At 44.7% G+C, this 21,395-nt stretch overlaps 1 protein-coding gene across 3 annotated transcripts in view; it reads left to right on the top strand.

The window, feature by feature from the left end:
* The window catches only part of SMOX (spermine oxidase), a 166,368-nt gene that overhangs the window by 71,345 nt on the left and 73,628 nt on the right, over nt 1-21,395 (top strand). For all 3 annotated transcript variants that reach the window (XM_086964277.1, XM_086964276.1, XM_086964278.1), the window contains exons 3-4: nt 4,984-5,210; nt 13,873-14,046. In XM_086964277.1, coding sequence (XP_086820403.1) covers nt 4,984-5,210; nt 13,873-14,046 — 401 coding nt within the window. The remainder of the gene's footprint in view (nt 1-4,983; nt 5,211-13,872; nt 14,047-21,395) is intronic.

The raw sequence follows: 21,395 nt of genomic DNA, 5'->3' as shown, positions 1-21,395 counted from the left end.
ATTGAACTCTTTTGGTCAAAGTGGGAAATCTTCCTATTAGTACGTGGCGGTTGATGGTTTTGAAGGCAGCTGAGCGCTCCAACATGATCAATTCACAGGATTGATCCTTTTCATTCAAGCCAACTAGTATTTCCTTGATTTTTCTAGAGAGTGATCTTTGTAGCTTGATGGAGTTTGAAGCCTGATTGAAAGTCATTGAGGTGACCACTTGTCTCTAGGTAGACAAACAGTAGGCGGATGGCTCATGTTTTGAGTGCCTTAACTGCACAATGACAACTTGGAAGGATTGTCTGGATCCAATGTGTGGTTTTTCAGGATACGGAGATGATTGCATGTTTGAGGACCTACCGAATGATTTCACCAATGGGGAAGGAATTTACTACGCTGATGATATGTCTGGTATAATGTATGGTTTCTCATTATTTAGAGATATGTATTGACTGCATTACAATTAGTTTTAGTAGTGGTACAAGTATTGCGTGAATGATTTCCTTTCTTACAATGAATTGAGTGAAATGCTTCAACCGGGCTACCCCTCAGAACATGTTCGTCGGCATACGTGGAGAGACCAGCAAGAGTAGCTCATGCATGGCCTGTGATTTTATGTTTGCTTAAGGCACCCCTGAAAATGCCAATCTTCTATGAAAATGCTTGACCTCTTCTTCTTTTCTGATGGCTTTCTAAAGTGGAAGTCAGTCACAGCATAGAAGCTAAGAAGTGCATTCCAAAGAAATAACCTAATTCGATTATCAAAAGGCAGCCCCTGCCCAACAGTTAGGATGATGAATCTTATTTCGTAATTATAATTAAGGTGATATGTGGCGATGTCAACTTCACATGTTGGTTTGGCGACAAAGCAGATGTGGGCATCTATCATTGAAGTGGATAATAACTTTTATTGACCGTTTAGAAACGACAGATGTAACTCTCTATAACAAGTTATTTTCCTTGATAATTGATTGGTGACTTATTAAATGTTCCTTTGTGTGATCCGTTTGTAAGTAGACCAACCACAATATACAATCTCCGGAATCAAAGTGGTCACAGCATCAATGCTAGACCAATGACTGCAAAAAGAATAGAACACCCTGTTCCACATTCAGGTCTATCTACTCCCAGTCATGAATGCTTTGAACAATCCTGTGCACATGAAGTGCTGTCCAACAATGCTGCCCAATAAGATCCCCCTCCCCCAAATACCTCTGCAGCAATTTACAATACTCCATCGCTGACCACTACATGTGCTAATTTTTAGCTACGAGTCTATCAAGGTATTTACAGATTGTTCTCGAGGTTTGGTGTGCGTCCCTGTGGCATGAGCAACGTCACTTTGTCTTTGTGGAAGTTGTCAACTCGGTCTTGAATGATTGTTAAAAATTCCTGAACTTTTTGATAATTCTCATAGGTAAAACATGTCTGTTTTCATCACTTGTATTCATGTACCAGAAGTCCATTCATGACAATTGGAAATGCTAAAAAATGCAAAAAAATAAAATAGAAATAAAATCATCTCTGGTATTTTGTTACCCCTGACTGGATGGAGATTGCTGACGCTGTGCTCTCAGTCTATATGCTTTGCTTGGTTTACATTAACATGGAGATGTAATTGCGATTCTCCTTTTAACATGACCAGAGAATCTGGATTTCATTAAAGACCCAGAGGCTAACATTATGCATTAATCTTTTGATGCAGTCACAAGCAGCCTCACTTTATCATAAAGTAAACAATTCTAGAATGCAGTGAACACATGGTATAAAAGGCATGAGGAGCAAACAGACTGCCTCTTTTAAATGAATGGAGGCAAAAAAAGTTCAACCAAGGTGAGATCCAACTTGATCTTGAGAGTGAAGAAAACGGGAGTCCGAAGGAAGGAAACGAAGAGAGGCGGATCAGAACATAAGAAGAATCCATCAGGTGGAGTTAAAAATGAAAAGAATGAGGAAAATGTAAAAAATGTGGTAAATTTGAGCGGTGAGGCAGTAAAATCGAATGCATAGAATAATTAACCTAGCAAAAAGTACTCCGTCCAAAGGAGGGATGGCCGGGATAATGTTAGCCTCCGTGTCTTTAATGAAATCCAGATTCTTTGGTCATGTTAATAGGAGTATCCAATCATCTCAAAATTAAGAAGGATTATCTGAAAGGGGGAGGAAAACGTTAATTTGGAAAAAAAACAAATAAATAAAAGAAATAAAATTTGTATCACAATAAATATAAATCAATATGTTCGAACTGTAAGCAAGATAGTAAAAAAGTAATACAGATTATTGAGCCAAAGCTGTAAATATAGTAAGCAAATATAAAGGAACATATCCCAAGGAGGGATGCGTGGGATAATGTGAGCCTCTGTGTCTTTAATGAAATCCAGATTCTCTAGTCATGGTAATAGGAGAATTGTAATTTCATTACAAGAACGGAGGCTACCTTATGCATGTTGGTAGCTTTGTAAGACTTTGTAAGACTACGTCAGACATATGTTCTATAGGCTTACAGTAATGTCGAGCAAATGTGTTAGCATTTGACCAATCAGCAGCTTTAAGAATATCTTCCAACTAACCACCAGACCAGAGGGATTTGCTGGCCATGGCACCTCTAAGAGTGGGCCTGATATTTACGTGAATCGATACCTGCTAAACTCATGGCTGTTTTAACCCATCTAGCAATGGAAGTAGAAGAAATAGCTTTATGTGGTCTAACAAAGGAAATAAGTAACTGTTTGACATCAGGGGGTCGAAGAAGAGACATTCTGTGATCGTACTCTCTTAAACAATCAACCACACAAAGTTTAGGGCAGGAGTCAAAGCGAGGATTGAAAATAGTTTTAGTTCTTGTATAAATTTCAAACTTCACACCAAACATGTTATAGGACCTATTGCAAATCTCTAAAGTTTTGACGTCTGAGACTCTTTGACAGGAAATAAGACATAATAGAGTAGCAAGTTTGATTGAGAGGAATTTTCTGTTAAGGAAAGTGTTATCGGGCCAACTATTGAAAAGGTCTAAGATTAATTAAACATTCCAAAGAGAATCATACTTTGGTTTAGGGGGTCTTCTTAGACGGATGCTCTTCATAACTCTGCAAATGATAACATTTTTACCAACCGTCTTACCATTCACAAGAGTATGACCAGCAGATATAGCTGATCTATAGCACTTGATGGTTCTATAGCTAAGACCCCTATCAAATTGTTCACAGAGGAAATTAACTATGTCAACAATAGGTGCCTTAAGGGAATCCAGGTTCCTTTCCACCAGCGCCTTGCAAACGCGGTGCGGCACGCGTAAGCGAATGCGGGCCCACCAAGGAAAAACAAGCTACTTCGGTGAGGAAGGGGAGGGAAAAGGTGGGTAAAACTCGACAACCATAGATTGGAAGTCGAAGGGGTGGGGTTGGGTGGGGGTAAGGGGCTGGGGGCAAACCCAGGGATAGGCACAAACTCTAAATAAGAGTTGGTTAAACAGTCCACCAGATAGATAGTGAATACAGTGTATGTTATTGTTATGTTATTATGCACTTGTAGACCGTGTTATCACCCAGGGGTATCTAAGCGCTATCTGCGGACATACACCACCAGCAGAGCACGGAGCCACCGACTCACAGAGGCCCCCATGCCTCTAAGAAAAGGCACAGTCTTTAGTTTCCTCCTAAAAGGAAGTAGATTATCTTCCTTCCGAAGCTCAGCTGGTAGGCGGTTCCACGCCTGGGGAATGGTACTAGAAAAGGCTCTACCGCCCAAAGACACAAGAATGAACCTAGAACAGACTAAATTACAAGCCCCAGCTGACCGAAGGGCCCTGCTTGGCATGTAATTGACCAGGCGGTCTTTGATGTAACTAGGGGCAGAGCCATATATGGCCTTATGTGCTACACAAAGGCTTTTGAATTTCATTCTCTGAGCAATTGGAAGCCAATGCAAGTCCTGCAGCAGAGGGCGTTGCTCGGGTCTGCCTAGGGTTTTCAAAAATTAATCTGGCCACATCGTTCATCACAACCTGGAGCCTTCCCAGAAGATTTTTCCGTAGCCCAAAATACAAGGAGTTACCGTAGTCAAGACGTGCCAGGATCAAGGCGGATACCGCCAGACTCAGGGTGGAGAAGGACAGCAAGGAAGATAGTTTCCGAAGCTGGCGCAGCAGGCCAACACATGTGCCCACCACGGCCGACACCTGCTGTGTCATAGATAGCCGAGCATCAATTTTGCTTATTACTGCCACTGCAGGTTCTGGAAACGGCCCTAATTCGGCTGGCTAGAACAGGTCATTCCATGGATTTGAGGCTGTGGCGACTGCCAGAAATTCAGTTTTATCCAGGTTTATTTTTAATGAGTTAACCGACATCCAGTTGATGGTAAACTTGAGAATGTCTTGCATTCTCAGGTAAGCCGTCGCTGAACGGTCGATCTGGATCAGAATTTGAGTGTCGTCGGCGTAATTACAAAATGTATAAGCAACACAATCGAAAAATATATTAGACAATAATGGCATAATACAGCAAAAGTAGAGCAAACAATGAGAGTAAGAAAGTGTAAGCAACTTATCTGCTTTAGAGCTGCATTTAAAAGAGGCAGTCTGTTTGCTCCTCATGCCTTTTATACCACGTGATCACTGCATTCTAGAATTGTTTTCTTTATGATGTAGTGCGGCTGCTTGTGACTGCATTACAAGATTAATGCATAGTGTAGCCTCCTGTCTTGTAATGAAATCTATTGACTTGCTATAGCCTGGGTCATGAGCCCACAATAGACGTGTGACCAAAACCTGTCCCAATCTCCAAATCTAGCAGCATCTTTAAACAGAAGGTTCAAAGTGCTAAACGTAACTGCATGATAATCATAAGTGTAAAAAAAGTAACTTGATGTACATTATCTCATAGACTCCTATCCTCCTGTGATGTTTGCTTTCAGCAACATAAATACCAAGTTCAAGTGTACACTGTGTTTTGTATTGAACCTTATGACTGTTTCATTGATTTCTTTCGTTAGATCACGCTACTTTTGAACTGGGAGCTACGTGGATCCATGGTTCGAATGGCAACCCCATCTATCATCTAGCAGAAGACAATGGCTTACTTGAAGAGACAACTGATGGAGAGAGAAGTACTGGTCGCATCAGCCTTTACTCCAAGAATGGAGTTGCTCACTATCTTACCAATGGTGGCCAGAGGATCCCAAAAGATCTGGTTGAAGAATTTAGTGATCTCTACAACGAGGTGGGCCTGATTTCTAAACCTCTGGTATATCCATCCATCGTGTGTTTTTTCCTTGTTTTGTGGGAGGGAAAAGTTGTGAAAAACTGAGTGGAAACTAATATGTTCGTAATCTGGGGCTTTGTTCTTAATGGTATTAGCTACTACACAGCATGATTCTTATTAATGCTGGTATAAGGTTCAACAAAATTGTGCGGAATTGGACGTAACTTATTATCCCATAAACCACTGGCAGAAGGTCACAGGCAAAATAAATCCTCCTGCTGATCTTTCCAATAGGTACCAATGCATTCAATAACTTGAGTTTATGTGATGCCCTTGGAAATCTTCGCAATATAGCTATGAAACATTCTGCTGGAGTGACAGGAGAAGGATCATATCATGAACTTTGTTTCAAAAACAAATTACTCAATTCATCTGCTGGTTAACTTAGCATTGTTCAAATATTAGACGAAAAACAGTTGATCTTACTCCTTCTGTGATAGAGGCACCTGTTAATGTGCATGAACCGAGTTGGAAACATTAGAGATACAATTATTTAGGTATTTTCAAGTATTTTGAGCTGAGCAGATTTTTCAATAATGTGTGTTTCCCCACTAGATGGAAGGAGCCTTTCACAAGTGAAAGGACTAATGGAGACATGATTTGTCTTTCAGGAGAACTAGATTTGTCATGGCATCTGCTTGTTTTCCAGGGGTTAATGAGCAGGGCAAGCCTGTTGAAGTTTGTGATGTGGGCTGAAATGGTAGTCCTGATCCATCATAGGAAAGCATTGTTCAATGTTGTTGGAGCTGTGTGTCTGAGGGAACTTAATGCAACCAAAGGATTATCCACTGGCAGAAATGAGGATAAAGATGTCTACTCTTCAAAACAGCATGTACTTAAAGAAGCAGGACACTGAGGGAGCTGGGTGGCACTTGTGATGCTCTGAGCAGTGACATATACCACAGTATCTTCGGAGAGTTGGAATCTTTAGTAGCTTGCTTGTGCTTGCAAGTGCTAATGTCACAAAATCCTTCTTCAAAAAGGTGGAAATCGTCTCCCCTAAGTTTTCTCCAATATTTGGCAACACAACCACAGTCAAATCCGTTCAGTAAGAAACAATGTTTGAAATAATTTTGACGAGGTAATCAATAGCTTCTAGTTTTGCTTGAACGTCCTTTTTTAATTCCTTGAATTTTTCAGTTCTTTCCTTTTCTTTGCGAACTTGAAAGTTTCAATACATACAGATGCAACCAACGCGTTTCGCCCCAGACCAGGGCTTCTTCAGGGCACTATAATTATTATGCAAATGATGGTCAAAGTAAAGGTATCCAAAATTCTGCATGAGCCCCAAGTTCTTCATCGCCTTCTACAGATTCTTCTGATAACTGCAATACTGACTTTACAAATAGTGGATTCCCATCTGTTCGGTCAAATCGTGTGTCTTGTGAATACAACTATCCACATATATATAGACATCCGTAGTCCCAAAAAGAGGCGTCGCCGAAATAAGTACTCGTCTTGTTGTCTATACTAGGTGACTTTGCCTTAAGGCTGGTGCACTACTGAATTTCATTGACCTTTGCTGGAACCCTCATTGCCTTTTTCTTTACTTGGTGGATGTGCAAGTGTGCATACACTTTGCCAGAATAATGGGGGTGTCTGGTGTATTCATCTCGTTTTCATACGTCCCAGGACTGCCCTGGGTGAGTTATGGAACGGCTCCATTTTTGATTTTACGAATAAGCCTGGACTAATGAAAGAACTCCTAACAAGATTAATTGTGTGTAATTGAAAATGAATGTCATAGTCCTGAAAATGTGGAATGGATCTGGCCCTCTATCTGTTGGTCACCTCGATGTATCTGGATTAGGATGATATAACTACCGTTGAGATTGATGTAGGCCTAGGTGAGGCTGGGTGCCAGCAGGTGAAGAAGTGTTCTGTACTTTTTGAAGAGCTCATTTTGCTGGATTAGGGACGAAGAGGCAACCGACAGAGCAGCAAAGTCGTGAACGGGGAAATTTACTCTCCAGTGGCAGAGCAGCCGCTCAGATAACCTTAAGACTCGCCTAAAGCACCCTCAAAGGATCACAATGCCAGCAAATTCCCTGTGGTTTTTGTCTTCTGTCTGCTCAATCTGATGATCTTATCCTTATAACACTTGGTTACCTGATGAGATTGTCCTGTTAGTCTCAAATATTGAGGTTCCAAGTTCCCCAAGTCCTGTGATGTGATCGCTTAAATGCTTTCAACTCAAACAGTTGGGCAAGGGCAGCACATGTGTCGTCCTGGGCCGTTTACTTAAATGTAGGGTGTTGTATATAGGAATGGATTGCTCGTGTCCACAGCCTACAAACCAGAGGTGAATTGTAAAATGATCAATGATCAAAGAACAGTGTCAAACCTTAGAATTTGTGTAAAAATAAGCAATACAACCGCAACACCTCTTTTAAACTCTCACTAAGCACATATCAATACCAGAAACTTGAGGCCACCCTTTAAAGTGGTTCTACACTAGTGGCCCAATTTTATAAGTGAAAGACAGAGTAGGATGTCAGAGGACATAGAGTCCACCGTGCATATATCGAATGTACTTGACCGCTGACCGAACAGTCATTTACGTACCTTGAAAGAAAATGCCATCATTGTGGTTCTTTTCAAGGCACAAAATGTTTGGTGAACGACTGCTGTCTGTTTTGATGACCAAACTTTGAACTTTATTCTTTTTCAGATACTAACTCCTGCTTTGAAAATGTGTTTCTGAAAAATAAACTCTTGACCTCAGTGTGTGCGGGTCCTTGTTGTTTCTTTTCGGTCCCCTAGCAGTACTGAACAGTACAAAGAAACCCCCATCAAATCAAGTGTGCAGTGTGATGGCTTCCATCTAACGACCCCAACTCTGTTGTGCAGTTTGAGTTCGGTTTTCGTAGATTGAGCCAATGAGAAACCGTCTCTAATTGAGGTGGACAGACTGAGTTTGGTGGACAGGTTACTCTGATCAAAGACTTCTGTTTGCCAAACTCTAAACCAGCCCCTACCTTGCAAAACGACGTTAGACATTTTAGGTATTAATTATTGAAGTACGACTTTCAGAACATTTCTTCTGTCTAGAAACTGGTACATTTTAAGATCTCTTCAGCCTTTTTAGGTTCAACATCAGAGAATTGGATTGGGGGTTTATTTGTCTAAGGCTTGCTTTCAGTTGGTTTAGAAAGCGGTGTGCGAGCTCTGGAAAGGCGTTTACACGCACCCTCCCTGGTACTTCTATTGGTGGTTCACCTGGAGCTTTTCGAAGAAAGTGTGTTTGTACAGACAACGCTTTGGGGCAGTTCTTGTTTTTGTTTCTACGTACTGTTGAAATCTGGTTTCCATTGGCATGCTAGTACTAGTGAACCTGGCACACCCGTGTGAACCCCTGAATGCCCGTGAACCTCACGTGGGAAGAACCTCATTGCAGTCCAAGAAGAGAAACGCTGCCACGTGTAGCACATTTTAACACTTTTTCACGGTAGAAATGTATGGGTGCAACTCGTAATATTGCAGCTTGGCTCTCCATAAGTTGCTCTGGAGGAATTTAACCTTCGTTATTTGAAACATTAGACCGGTCCTTCAAAAGTAGCTCAGTAAAGCACAGCCATTTCCGTTTAATGCAGTTCAGTGGCACGAGAAGGCTCTGTTGTTGGATTCAAGCCTGTGACATGTAATTTAGTAATTCCCAATTCAAGATAAATTTCTGAAATTCAGAATATTGGAAGGCGGATTTATTGGTGCACTTTATACCAAAGAAAATTTGACCGTGCGCGATCCATTCATAAGAAATGTTGAAACTCCTAAATAACTGCTATAACCTTAAAACAAAGGTTAGTATTTGTTACACAGTTGTACTTTTTAAGCTATCTGATTCCAAGACTGGCTATTGATGACCTTTAGCAGCTGTCTCAGCTTTTTGGACACTTTGAAGGAACTTTGGCATGGCAAAGCTGCTGGTCAACCTACAGAACTGAAGGCTACATTTTGCTGAAAATTAGATATTAAATTCTGTGACAAGATAGCAGCTGCACTGGTCTCAAACTGCTCTATTAGTTCTGCATTGGCAAGCACTTTTTCCAGCACAAATTCTGCCTTTTTCCTTTTAGCAAAAGAGGTGACAAAGTGAGCTTTTTCATTAGGAATTGCCCTGGTTCTCGTGCAATCTTACCAAATTTGTGGAACCGTAGAGTGAAGCGCGTTCGGCCATCCCGACCTTTAATTGAGTTCCATAGACGTGTGGTACTGCTTGGGGTCCCCTTCACTTTGCTCTTTGTCGGAATGGGGTATTCAAGGATCATCGCGCAAACTACTCTTTAAATCCTAGGTTTTAAATATAGTGCATTACAGATGAAACAATATCTCTTCAGACCAATTTATATTGTTTTCTCCAATTCTTGGAGAGTTGGTCTACTCTGTCGCCAAATATCTGATTTGCTACATCTTCCGCCTCTTCTTGCATTCCAGTGCACTGCACTGTGGACACGTCTGCTCAAATATAACTAACAAAAAAAGCCACCAGAGTGTTTTAAACACTCCCACTCGCCTTCCTGCCCACTTACTGCAAGGTTAGAATTTTAGTTTCTGCCTGCAATCTCCCACTCCTTTAGAAAGATAGTAGAACATGATGTGAATGCCAAGGCATGCCAGCGCCAGTTCTTGGAGTCATGCCAATGCAGTTTCTTGCTGGCACTTCCTGCATTACTGGCTCTGTCTTGTTTCCTGCTTTGCTGTTATGAGTTTGCAAATCACTCTAATGCCCTAACAATACATTTGCCTCAATTTGGACTCTAATCTGCAGGCCTTTGAAAAGATCCCTGTATTGTACAAACTTTGTGTGGATTTAAAAAGTGTATGATTAATACAAAAGAGCAGGATTGCAGTGGTATAGGATGTCGCACATACAAAGTAAAGTGTTTGTTATGATCTATATTGACGGAAATCAAGTTTTTTTTTAACTGAACAAAGTAACAATGATTTCAGTTTTGCTGCTTAGCCCTTAGGGGAGAGAATGTGGCCTTACCGCTAGAGCGGTCAACATTAAAGCTGGGGAACTGGGCTCGAGTCTCGGCTGGGACGCTCAACATCCTGTGATTCTGGGAAAATCACTTAATCTCCCCGTGCCTGAAAAATGTATGTGGCTGTCTACCTCAACTTGTGCTCCTGTAAAGCTCTCTGATACCTTTGTCAAGTTTGTGCTATATATACACCACCTCAAAAAAACCTTGGGCCTCCCTGTCTATATAATGTGTTTACTGTATGCAATTCACTGACCCCTTCCACACAGTGCCTGAAATGGACCATTGCAATGCGCATTTCTTTGTTTCCTAGCGTGATCGAGATGGGGCTCTGAATGAGCCCCATGCCTACTGGACCTCTTTCAGTAGATACTGCTCTCCAGATCACCTGGATTTGCTCTTTGGAACAGTTCATAAACATTGCATGCTCCATCCCTTTTTGGCTCTCCTCTGGTTCCCATTTCTCTTAAATTATGGAAAGTGGTCAGCTTGAAGTTTGCTAAAACCTGTTGGATTTGTGCAATAGCTCCTGCATTCTAGAGAAACGGTTAAAGGCCTTGATGCCTCTCTGCTTAAAAAAGAAGAAAAAAATGCCACCCAAACTGTTCTTTCCAACTTTCACTGCCACCTGCGGGGGACGCCTGCGTGGTGCGTGTCTGCCCCATGGCGCCCTACTCTATAGGCATTTTCTGGCTGTCCTTACACTTAGCCTTTCACCTTCCACCACTGCTGCCTGTCCACTGGCGCTGGGACGCCCCGTTGCTGGGGTAGCCATGCGCTATACAAGCTCCGTTAACATAACATAACATAACCTTTCCCGCTTAAAATTTTGTAACCACCTGATAGCTGGTTTCGTCTAGCAATTTGAGATTTTAGACACCTTATAGTCTAAATTTAGACTGGCATGGTGCTGCTGGTGGTTCTCGACGATCTCCAAAATCGAGTAGATTAAGGATAGCCTGTAGCCTTCGTGCTACTGGATTTGCCGGCCACATCCCCGCTGGTCAGCATTATAGTGGTGGGAATCTTAATTGAAGAAAAGATGTCGGGAGGAATTTAAGGCAATCTTTGTCCGTCTATTGCTCAAATTAGTCAGATGTTTCGGCCTCCGCTCTGTGAATTAAACATATGGTACTCACCGAATCACAGCCATGGATCAGTTGGAGACTGAATTTCACCCATTCGCCCCACCCCCGCCCCAAGAGTTTCCATCAATGCCTGTTGGGATTTGCTGTCTGGCTGAAGCATGATGCACCCAAATGTAATTCTGACAAAACTGAGGTGTTGTGAATTAATATCACCCAATTTATTTGATTCTTGCCCCCTGACTTGGACTAATCCTCCATGCCTGATCAATATGATGAAGATTATAGGCTTCTATCTGAGTCTGACCTATGTCTCAAATGGGTAAGTCCTCTATTTTCCACCTGTTTCTGCTCCTCCAGGTGTTGAGGAAAATCCTCCCACTTCTACCACTTGCTGTACGTCTGGTCGAACCCCAGACCACCTGGATTATTGTAACTCTCTGTTTCTGGAAGCCTGTTCAGGGCTGCTGAAACGGCTTCGATGCACTCAGAAGGGAACAGCTAAGTTAGCCCTTGGATTATCTCGACACACTTTTGCTTCGACTTAACTGGATTCTCTACATTGGCTTCCAGTGGTGCTTAAAGGATTATTTTCGAGTCTTTGTCATGTTCCGAGAGCATTTTATAAGACTGGATCTATTAATCTTAGGATGAATTACTTGTTATGTTCCTAGTCGCAATCTTCGTTCTACTGATGAGTTTCAATTGGTGATACCAAGGTTGCATCGTGTGTATCTGATGCAGGTCTTTCTCAGAATTAGCTGCTAAATGATGGAACAAGTCCCTGATTACATTGTTCAAAGCATGCAATCTGTTACCAACCGGGCTGTATTACAGTACCCCAGCGCTACCATCAGGGGGCGTTTTCTCATTTGCATAGGGGCATGCCCTAAGCAAATGAGGGAATTGCTTTCCCTCTGCGCCCGCACCATATTGCAGGCGCACAGGCAAAGAAGCTCTCGGAGAGCGCACTCACAGTGCGCCGCCTAGAAAGTGTCCCACGGTGAGTGCTCCCCCTGAGAGCAGTCCTCTGGAGGGGAGAAAGGGGGTCCCATGGACCCTGGAGAAATCCTCTTGCATAAGGTGCAGTCACAGACTGCAAGGGGATCTCTAATCCCCTATAAAGGTGCAGGCAGGTTGCCGCCTGCACTGTGAAAACACGGAGCAGCTGCAGGCAGCCCATCCGCGTTTTCACCTGAATGCGGTGCCCCCGGGGTAACGTGGGTTCGCTGCGGCCCTGGGGGCAGCGCATTCACCATAAAGGGGCGCATTGTCATTGTTTGTGCATGGCGCACCTTTGAAAGGGTGCAAACAATCACCATGCATAATACGCCCCTGGTTGAGTACACAGTAGAGTTTACTGTGCTCCTATCCCTTTAATCTGATGTATACTTCATTTTAGCCCTAGGACTCTTGCAAAGGTATTTGAGCACTTTATTAATATATAAACATAATATCATGCCTTCCACAAATCTGTTCGGAGGAAGCACTCCAAAATATAATATAGAGCAAAAGTTTTTAAGTTTCTCAAATGTAAAGAGAGAGAATGTTACTTTAATCCAGATCTTGGGGTACAATAATTACGTTAAACCAACCTTCTGTCATTGATAAATTGCTTATTTTGTTGTTGCATCAGTCATAAAAATGAAATTAGCCCAGCCTGGTAGATCCGAGCAGGCTGCCTCTTCATCTGCATCAATTGCTTTTGGAAATTTCTCACCTTAGCCTAGAAGTACAACAGTCCTTTAGACTGCACGCCTCTTGTTACACCTCAAGCCCCCTCTCTGATCCCATGCATTTCATCATCACACAAGTACTTATCACTTGTCACGCTTACTTTGAATCCGGCTCTTACGTAAATCCCAAGGCCTGAAATGAGCCTTCTTTTCACATTCGAGCTGTGAAAAGTGATTTGTCTATCAAAGCAATTACAACCTTTTCAGTGTTTTGCTTCAGATAACCGGACTCATCTTGTGCCCAATTATTGTTCTTTACTGCCGTGAAACCCTTCAAGGTGAACAGTCACTCTTTGGTGATTTGGGTAATAAATCCAACCCAATGTCCCCCATCCTCCATCCTTCCTGCATCTTAGTTGACATAATGTTTACCCCTTTCTCGGAGCTACTGATTTTTGTTTTCTCACCAGCTGGTGCTCAGTTAGTGGTGCCTTCAGAGTTTAAGGCTCTTCCCTTTTCTCCTCCAACTTGAAGGGATGTTTGCTACAATCACCCCCCCACCTTACTCGACCGAAAACTAGAATAACCTGACCAAGCCCCTCAGTGTCAAAAGGATCGACACTTCTGTTTTCTAGGCTGTGATTGTGTTTTCTTCGTCCCTCCTCCACCTGCACCCTTACATGATGTTCTCAATCATTGACTTGTTCTCAAGTGCTCTACAAAATTTTCTTTCTTATTGAAATGCATTATCGGAATAAAATAAATGCACATTTTCATTTAACAACGTATGGCCCCACCATGTCCCTGAGTTTCCGTGCTGGTATCTGGGTGGTTGCTGCATTCCAATATATATTTTCCCTGTTCTGTCTTCCAGGTCTATTCCCTGACACAGGAATTCTTCCAGAATGGTAAACCAGTTAATGCTGAGAGCCAGAATAGCGTGGGTGTATTCACGCGAGATGTTGTGCGCAAACGCATCAAAGATGACCAGGACGAATCGGAGACGACAAAGAGGCTGAAACTGGCCATGATCCAGCAATACCTGAAGGTATGTGGTCCTTTTTAGGCATCGTGAAATGTAGAGAGCAGTCATCCATTGGTACTACAATTCTGGGTTGATGCTAATCCCCCACAGAATGCAAAAGATAAACTTACACTGTATTAATAACTGTCCTACTTTCTGATAAGGACTGTTTGGTCTAACTGCAACTTGTACCTGTTTTGCTCACTGCGTTCATCCACTAAATTCTGTTCATAAGTTGACTGTGATACACCTGCTCCTCCCCTCTAAATACAAATTTTGTAGCATGGTATTAACTAAGTATTACAAGATCATTAATACTTAAATCTGAAGTGTTGCATAAAGAGGAACGTATGTGGTATCATACTTTGATTAACTGAACGGGTTCAACTGGCTTTGTTTCCATTGGAAGATGGTCTTAATGTTCAATTTTTGCATAATACGATCCCAAATGAGCCATGATTTGTCCGCAGTGGTAGTATTAACATTTTTAAAAAAAATCACAAATAACCATTGCTTTTTTAAGTCCATACACAGCAGAGAGCATCTGGCTAGGAATTCGTAAGATCTGCATGCCGCATCAGTAGTGCTCATAGCCTAGTGTCTCACTTCAGGCTGTAACTGTCCCTTAAAGCATGGTACTATCAAAGTTCGCGCAGGGCTGGTTATTGTGCCCTGCTCAGTAGAGCCTTGTCGCCAGTGCATTTGTTTCTGCAGCCTCTCCTCCCCATGTCCTGACATCTCCTGTATCCACTTTTCCTGGCCTGCGCCTTCTGCCACTTCCCATAAATTTCTTTCTGCTTTTCTCTAATAAATCATGTTAGGCTAACTAGGAGTACAGGCAGGCTGGCAAGCGCTCATTGCTATTTAATATAGGGCAGGCAATGCTCCATTAAGCACACACGGCCGCTGCCTTTGATTGGCTACAACATTTGGAGCACTTGCGCTGAAACCATTACTCCCATAATGTGATCTGGTTCCAATGCTTTTTGGAACGGGCTCCTCATTCGGAATGAAAACATTAAACGTGAATGAGTTCTACTTTAGAGCTGCAATGTCCTGCGGTGCTCTGTCGGGTGTGTAGCGTCCAGCTACAATGAAGACAGACACTTGGGATACTTGCCAACAGAGCTTTATTTGCTGTGTCTTCTTCGTCCTCTGTCCCTGCTCTAACTGCCCATATCCTGCCTCTACTCCTCCTCTTCCTCTCGCCCCCTCGCTCCTCCCACGCCCAACTACTAGTGTGCAAACAATATAACATCTCCCCCTTTTGTAACAGAACAAAACAGAATATACTGACTTCTTAGTCCATCTCCGCGATCAGTCTCTTGGGTGGACGTATGTCCCGATGAGGTCGAGGCGACCGGACTCTCGGACCATCAGTGCTCACTGCATCAGGGATTGGAGCAATGTTCTCTTGATCATTTGATTGTGTTTCCTCAACTTGGGGATTGGTTAGATCACTCGTCATGGTTCTCGAGGTGTCTATTGGCAGTTTCTTGAAGTGCGAGATATTTCTCGTAACTCGCCGCTGCTCAGACTCCGCAGTTACCATAGTCCCTTTTCTTCGGGTGACAACCAGCGGTTCATCCTTGAATGGACAGTCGGTCTTTTTCTGCATCTCCTGCTTGACGATGACATTGTCCCCTTCACTTAATGATAATGACCGTGCTCTCCTCCTGTTGTCGGCATAGGTCTTCATTTTCCTTTTGTTGCGCTCATCAGTGGCTCTCATCTCCCGCGAGTCCATCTCAGATGATGACGCTCCCAGGGCTCCATCCCATGTGGGAATGCGATTCCTCATTGGACGTCCCAGCATGAGGGTCGCTGGGCATTGGCCAGTCGTGGCATGAGGAGTTGTGCGATAAGCTCGAAGAACCTCATTGAGTGCTGTTTGTAAGTCTTTCCCTTCCACGGTGGCATGTTGGAAGGTCTTTTTAAGAGTGGCCATGAACCTCTCAATTGTCCCATTTGCCTGTGGCCAGAGAGGCGTGATCCTGCGATGATGAAAGTCAAGGTGTTTCGCAAAGGCAGCAAAGTCGCTTCCGTTGAAAGGGGGGCCGTTGTCTGATTTGACGACCTTGGGAACTCCCCATGCTGCAAAGACTTCATCAAGAACTTTGAGAGTACTGGCAGTGTTCGTGGACGATACAAAACAGGCAATGGGGTACCTGGAATACTCATCAATGATGGCCAGCACATATTTGCCGGACGACAAAGGTCCATAAAAGTCTATGGCGATTTCTTGCCACACGCCAGCAGGCAGGTTGGTCATGTGTAGGGGAGCGGGAGGATCACTCTTGCTGGTGAGTTGGCAGGGATGACAATCTTTCAGGGTGGCTTCCACTAGTTGATCAAGGAACGGAAACCACACTCGCTCCCTTAGTGCTCGTTTGGTCGATACTATACCTCGATGTCCCTCATGTGCAAGAGCGACCACTCCCTGCCTCAGTTGAGTAGGAATCACGACCCTCTGATCACGCAGCACTATACCATCAGTCGTGACAGAGAGCTCACCACTCACATGTCTGAAGGCTTGTAGTTCACGTTGAGTTGATGAATCGGTTACACTGTCTTGAGGATCATGTTTCCATCGATTGTTGCGGATTTTGTGAAGGACTCTCTGCAATATGACGTCCTTAGCTGTCATCTCCCGAATGGTCTCCATGGGGATAGCTGGAGGGAGGGCTTGATCCGTTACAAAGTGAATGTACTCTTCCGCAATGGAGGATTTGGAAGCTGATGATGGGAGAGGATGCCGGGACATATAATCCGCTGGATTTTCCGACTTCCCTGGTTTGTGAAGTATGGTGAAGGTATATTCCTGCAACCGAAGACCCCACCTTTCAATCCTTGGGGGCATTTTGGATCTTGGATTTCCATAGATTGAGATGAGGGCTTGATGATCGGTGATTAAGGTGAAATGCTTCCCATAGATAAAGACATGAAAATGTTCACATGCCCATACCACGGCTAGGCTTTCCTTTTCAGGTTGGGAGTAGGCTCGTTCCGGCTCAGTCAGACTACGACTCGCGTAGGCAATGATGCGGCGTTGATCCGAGTCATTTTCATATTGTGCCAGGATTGCTCCTAGTCCCACCGGACTCGCATCGACAGTTATCTCCGTTTTCCGTTTTGGGTTGAAATATGACAAGTGATTTGCCGATTCAACTGCTTTCTTGATTTCTTTGAATGCCAGCTCACATTGGGGAGTCCATTCAAACGATTGACCCTGCTTGGTTAGCAAGCGGAGGGGGTGGCTGATAGTAGCGTAGTCCTTAATGTAGCGAGCACAATAGCTGGCCATTCCCAGGAACGATCTGAGATCGCTGAGGTCTTGGGGACTCTTAGTGTTGTTAAGAGTCATTATTTTGTCGGGGTCAGGTTTCATGCCAGCACCCGAGAAGATGTGACCAAAAAATTTCAGCGTAGCCTGGTGGAACTCACATTTCTCTTTGTTCAGAGTTAAGTTTGCTGCTACTAAGGCATGGCAGACACGATTGAGTGCAATGTCATGTTCTCTGACATCAGAACCATAGACAAGAATGTCATCGCTATAGTTGAACGTGTTTGGAATATTTTGAATGACTTGCCGGATCATTTCCTGAAAGATCTCAGCTGCCGAGGACACACCGAAGCTCAGTCTTTTGTATCTGAACAACCCCATGTGGGTTGCAAAAGTAGTGATGTACCTGGACCCTACTTCCAATTCCAGTTGATGATAACCTTTGTTTAAATCCAATTTGGAAAACACAGTGGCTCCGTTCAATGCTGCGATCATGTCGCTCAAGTGAGGCCCCGGGTGCCGCTCTCGTTCTATTGCAGTGTTGGGCAACCGCATGTCCACGCAGAGCCTGACTTTGTTGGCCGTGCCCTTTTTGGGAACAATGACGACCGGCGAAACCCATGGAGTCGGGCCATCAGTGCGTTCGATGATGTCCGCAGCCAATAGATCTTGTAGTTCTTCCTCCACAGCGGCCTGTAGGTGAAATGGAACTCGTCGAGGGTGTTGGGCTACAGGCCTGACTTGTTCGTTGATATGAAGCCGTACTTGACAGTCTCTCAGCTTGCCCAAACCTTGAAACAACCTGGGAAATAGGCGGGTCACGTCTCGGATGTCGCTGACTTTAAAGAGAATTTCCACCAGGTGAAGTCGTTCAGCAGTTGGTAGACTCAGAAGGCAGTCTGCTTCAGGGCCCTTGATGACATGGATGACTGCTGATATGGTTGTGCCGTCGTGTGTAAGTGTCGTAGAAAATTTCCCTAGACAAGGAAGGGGCTTCTTAGCCATCCACGTGTAGACTCTCACAGGTGCGAATGTCAAGGGGGGTCGTGGGTTCATTCTCTCGTATTCAGTAACTGGAATGTAATTTAGAGAGGCACCAGAGTCTAGTACAAACTTTGAGTCGTGATTTCCGACTTTGATGTCCAGCCGAGGGTATCTCTTAAGTTGGTCCGGGTCTGCTGCTAAGTTCAAGTATTCAATGGTATAAACAGAGTCTCGGGATGAGGGTCTGGATTCTCTGGACGGCGACCTCCTCTCCCACCGAGACCGGCGTGACTCCCTGCTGGAGTGTGACGATTCAGGGGACCACTCCGTCTGATCTTGGACAGCTCGCGCATGATGTCTTCGGGTGTCAGACCGCGACACTCTTGGAGCTCTGCTTCGGGTGTCGGATTGTGTAGCACCTGAATGGCTACTTCGTTGCTCCTTGTGGTACTCCCCGCACATTGCTTCGAAATGATTAGTGCGACCACATTTTCGACATCTCTGGCCCGAGGCCGGGCAACTGCCCGCATGAGGGAAATCATACCCACATCGGTAGCATTTTCTCACTCTTTCCTGTCGTCTCTCCTTCCTCCATGGTTCTTGACGTTGATAGCTTGATTGCTCTTGACGTGACGATGCGTGCGACCTCCATTGTTTGTCTCTGGAGTGTCTTCGACTGTCATTCCGGGCGTGAACACGCCGTGCCTGTTCATGACTCCCTTTGTTTTCCGTTTCCATGACAGCGGCGTACTTCTCTGCCTGGTCATAGGCTCGTGTCATCTCCTCTATGTCGTCCAATCCGTGTGGTTTTCTCAGTAGTCGTCTCCTAAGTTGATCCGAATGGCATCCGTCTATTATTTGAGATTTGATAGCATCGTCAGTGGAGAAAGAATCGAATTCACAGTACTTGGCTAGCCTCCGCAGACGCACCATGAAGGCACTCATGGGCTCGTCCTTTCCTTGCCTGGCGGAGTGAAAGGTGTGTCGCTCATAGTCTACGTTTCTCTTGTGAAGAAACTTTTTGTTCAGGACCCCACACGCTTTGGCATAGGTGTCTACGTCAGTCGCAGGCAGGTCTTTGAGTATCTTGACTACCTCTCGCCCCGCCAAATTGCGCAGGATAACCAGTTTCTTTGCTTCATCAGTGACGTCTGACCCTACAATATAGTCCTCAAACCCTTCCAGCCACTCTTGCCATTTGGGGCCCATGCTTCCTTCCGTTGTTACCTTGAGAGGGGCGGGTGCTCTCAAGAGCGATCCACTGGGTGGGAGGGGAGCGTCTTCGTCTCCCATTCTGCAGCGATCTCACTTGTTGTATTGCCAAAGCTGGGTCTCGGTGGTCACCAATGCTCGTTTGCTTTATCACTGCTAGGTTCTTGTAGTCGCCAATGTTTGTATGCTTTGCCAATGCTCGCTTCTTGCAGTCGCTAATGCTTGTTTGTTTTGCTAATGCTTGTTTCTTGTAGTCGCCAGTGCTTGTTTGTTTTGCCAATGCTTGTTGCTTGCAGTCGCCAGTGCTTGTTTTCTTTGCCAATGCTTGTTGCTTGTAGTCGCCAGTGCTTGTTTTCTTTGCTAATGCTTGTTTCTTGTAGTCGCCAGTGCTTGTTTGTTTTGCCAATGCTTGTTGCTTGTAGTCGCCAGTGCTTGTTTGTTTTGCCAATGCTTGTTGCTTGTAGTCGCCAGTGCTTGTTTGTTTTGCCAATGCTTGTTTCTTGTAGTCGCTAGTGCTTGTTTGTTTTGCCAATGCTTGTTGCTTGTAGTCGCCAGTGCTTGTTTTCTTTGCCAATGCTTGTTGCTTGTAGTCGCCAGTGCTTGTTTTCTTTGCCAATGCTTGTTGCTTGTAGTCGCCAGTGCTTGTTTTCTTTGCCAATGCTTGTTTTCTCACCAGCGCCTGACTTCAAAATGGCCGCCGTTGATTTGCACAGAGTTGTCCTTATTGGGCGCCTGACTTCAAGATGGCCGCCGTTCTTGCAGGCACACACGAGGTTGGCTCTCCGGACTCAATCACTCCAGGTCACACAGCACTCACCGGCGGTCGGCTTCTGGGGCAGCTCACGCTAGGATTCTTTCTTCCACCATCACCACGGACATCAGGTGAGATCGGGGTGGGCTCTCGACTTGCCTCAGCAGTTCCGCGTTTTTCCCGCCGATGGTCTCCTGAACTCGGCGACAGCGCGCCAAAGCTTCCCCTGTGCAGCGCTCTTCTCCAGGGCTATTCTCGCCACGACAGGGCTCTAGGCAGAGTCGGAGTAGGCTCCCGACTTCTGTTCCTTCAGGGCACGCCGATTCCCACGCATTACGCGTGATGCGCGTTTTGGCGCCAACGAGCGCTTTACTTCTTAAGCGCTCCGGAGCTTGTTGCTTTGGTTTCTCTTGGGGCTTCGACAGTCTCCAGTAGATCCCCTTGCCGCTGGCCTCTCACTTCAGCCGGCGGCTTTACTCCTTGCAGCAGCACCTTTCTTTCTTGCTGCTGCTCGGGACAGGACGCTCCTGCAGGCTTGCAGGATTCAGTGGGTGGCAGGCATGCCAATCCCACCCTCGTCGCCAGTTGTAGCGTCCAGCTACAATGAAGACAGACACTTGGGATACTTGCCAACAGAGCTTTATTTGCTGTGTCTTCTTCGTCCTCTGTCCCTGCTCTAACTGCCCATATCCTGCCTCTACTCCTCCTCTTCCTCTCGCCCCCTCGCTCCTCCCACGCCCAACTACTAGTGTGCAAACAATATAACATCTCCCCCTTTTGTAACAGAACAAAACAGAATATACTGACTTCTTAGTCCATCTCCGCGATCAGTCTCTTGGGTGGACGTATGTCCCGATGAGGTCGAGGCGACCGGACTCTCGGACCATCAGTGCTCACTGCATCAGGGATTGGAGCAATGTTCTCTTGATCATTTGATTGTGTTTCCTCAACTTGGGGATTGGTTAGATCACTCGTCATGGTTCTCGAGGTGTCTATTGGCAGTTTCTTGAAGTGCGAGATATTTCTCGTAACTCGCCGCTGCTCAGACTCCGCAGTTACCATAGTCCCTTTTCTTCGGGTGACAACCAGCGGTTCATCCTTGAATGGACAGTCGGTCTTTTTCTGCATCTCCTGCTTGACGAT

This window comes from Lissotriton vulgaris, chromosome 3_2 (genome assembly GCF_964263255.1).
Source record: "Lissotriton vulgaris chromosome 3_2, aLisVul1.2, whole genome shotgun sequence".
In the NCBI taxonomy this organism is placed as follows: domain Eukaryota; kingdom Metazoa; phylum Chordata; class Amphibia; order Caudata; family Salamandridae; genus Lissotriton; species Lissotriton vulgaris.
Note: the sequence above shows the minus strand (reverse complement) of the source record. Positions and strands in the feature narration are given on the sequence as shown.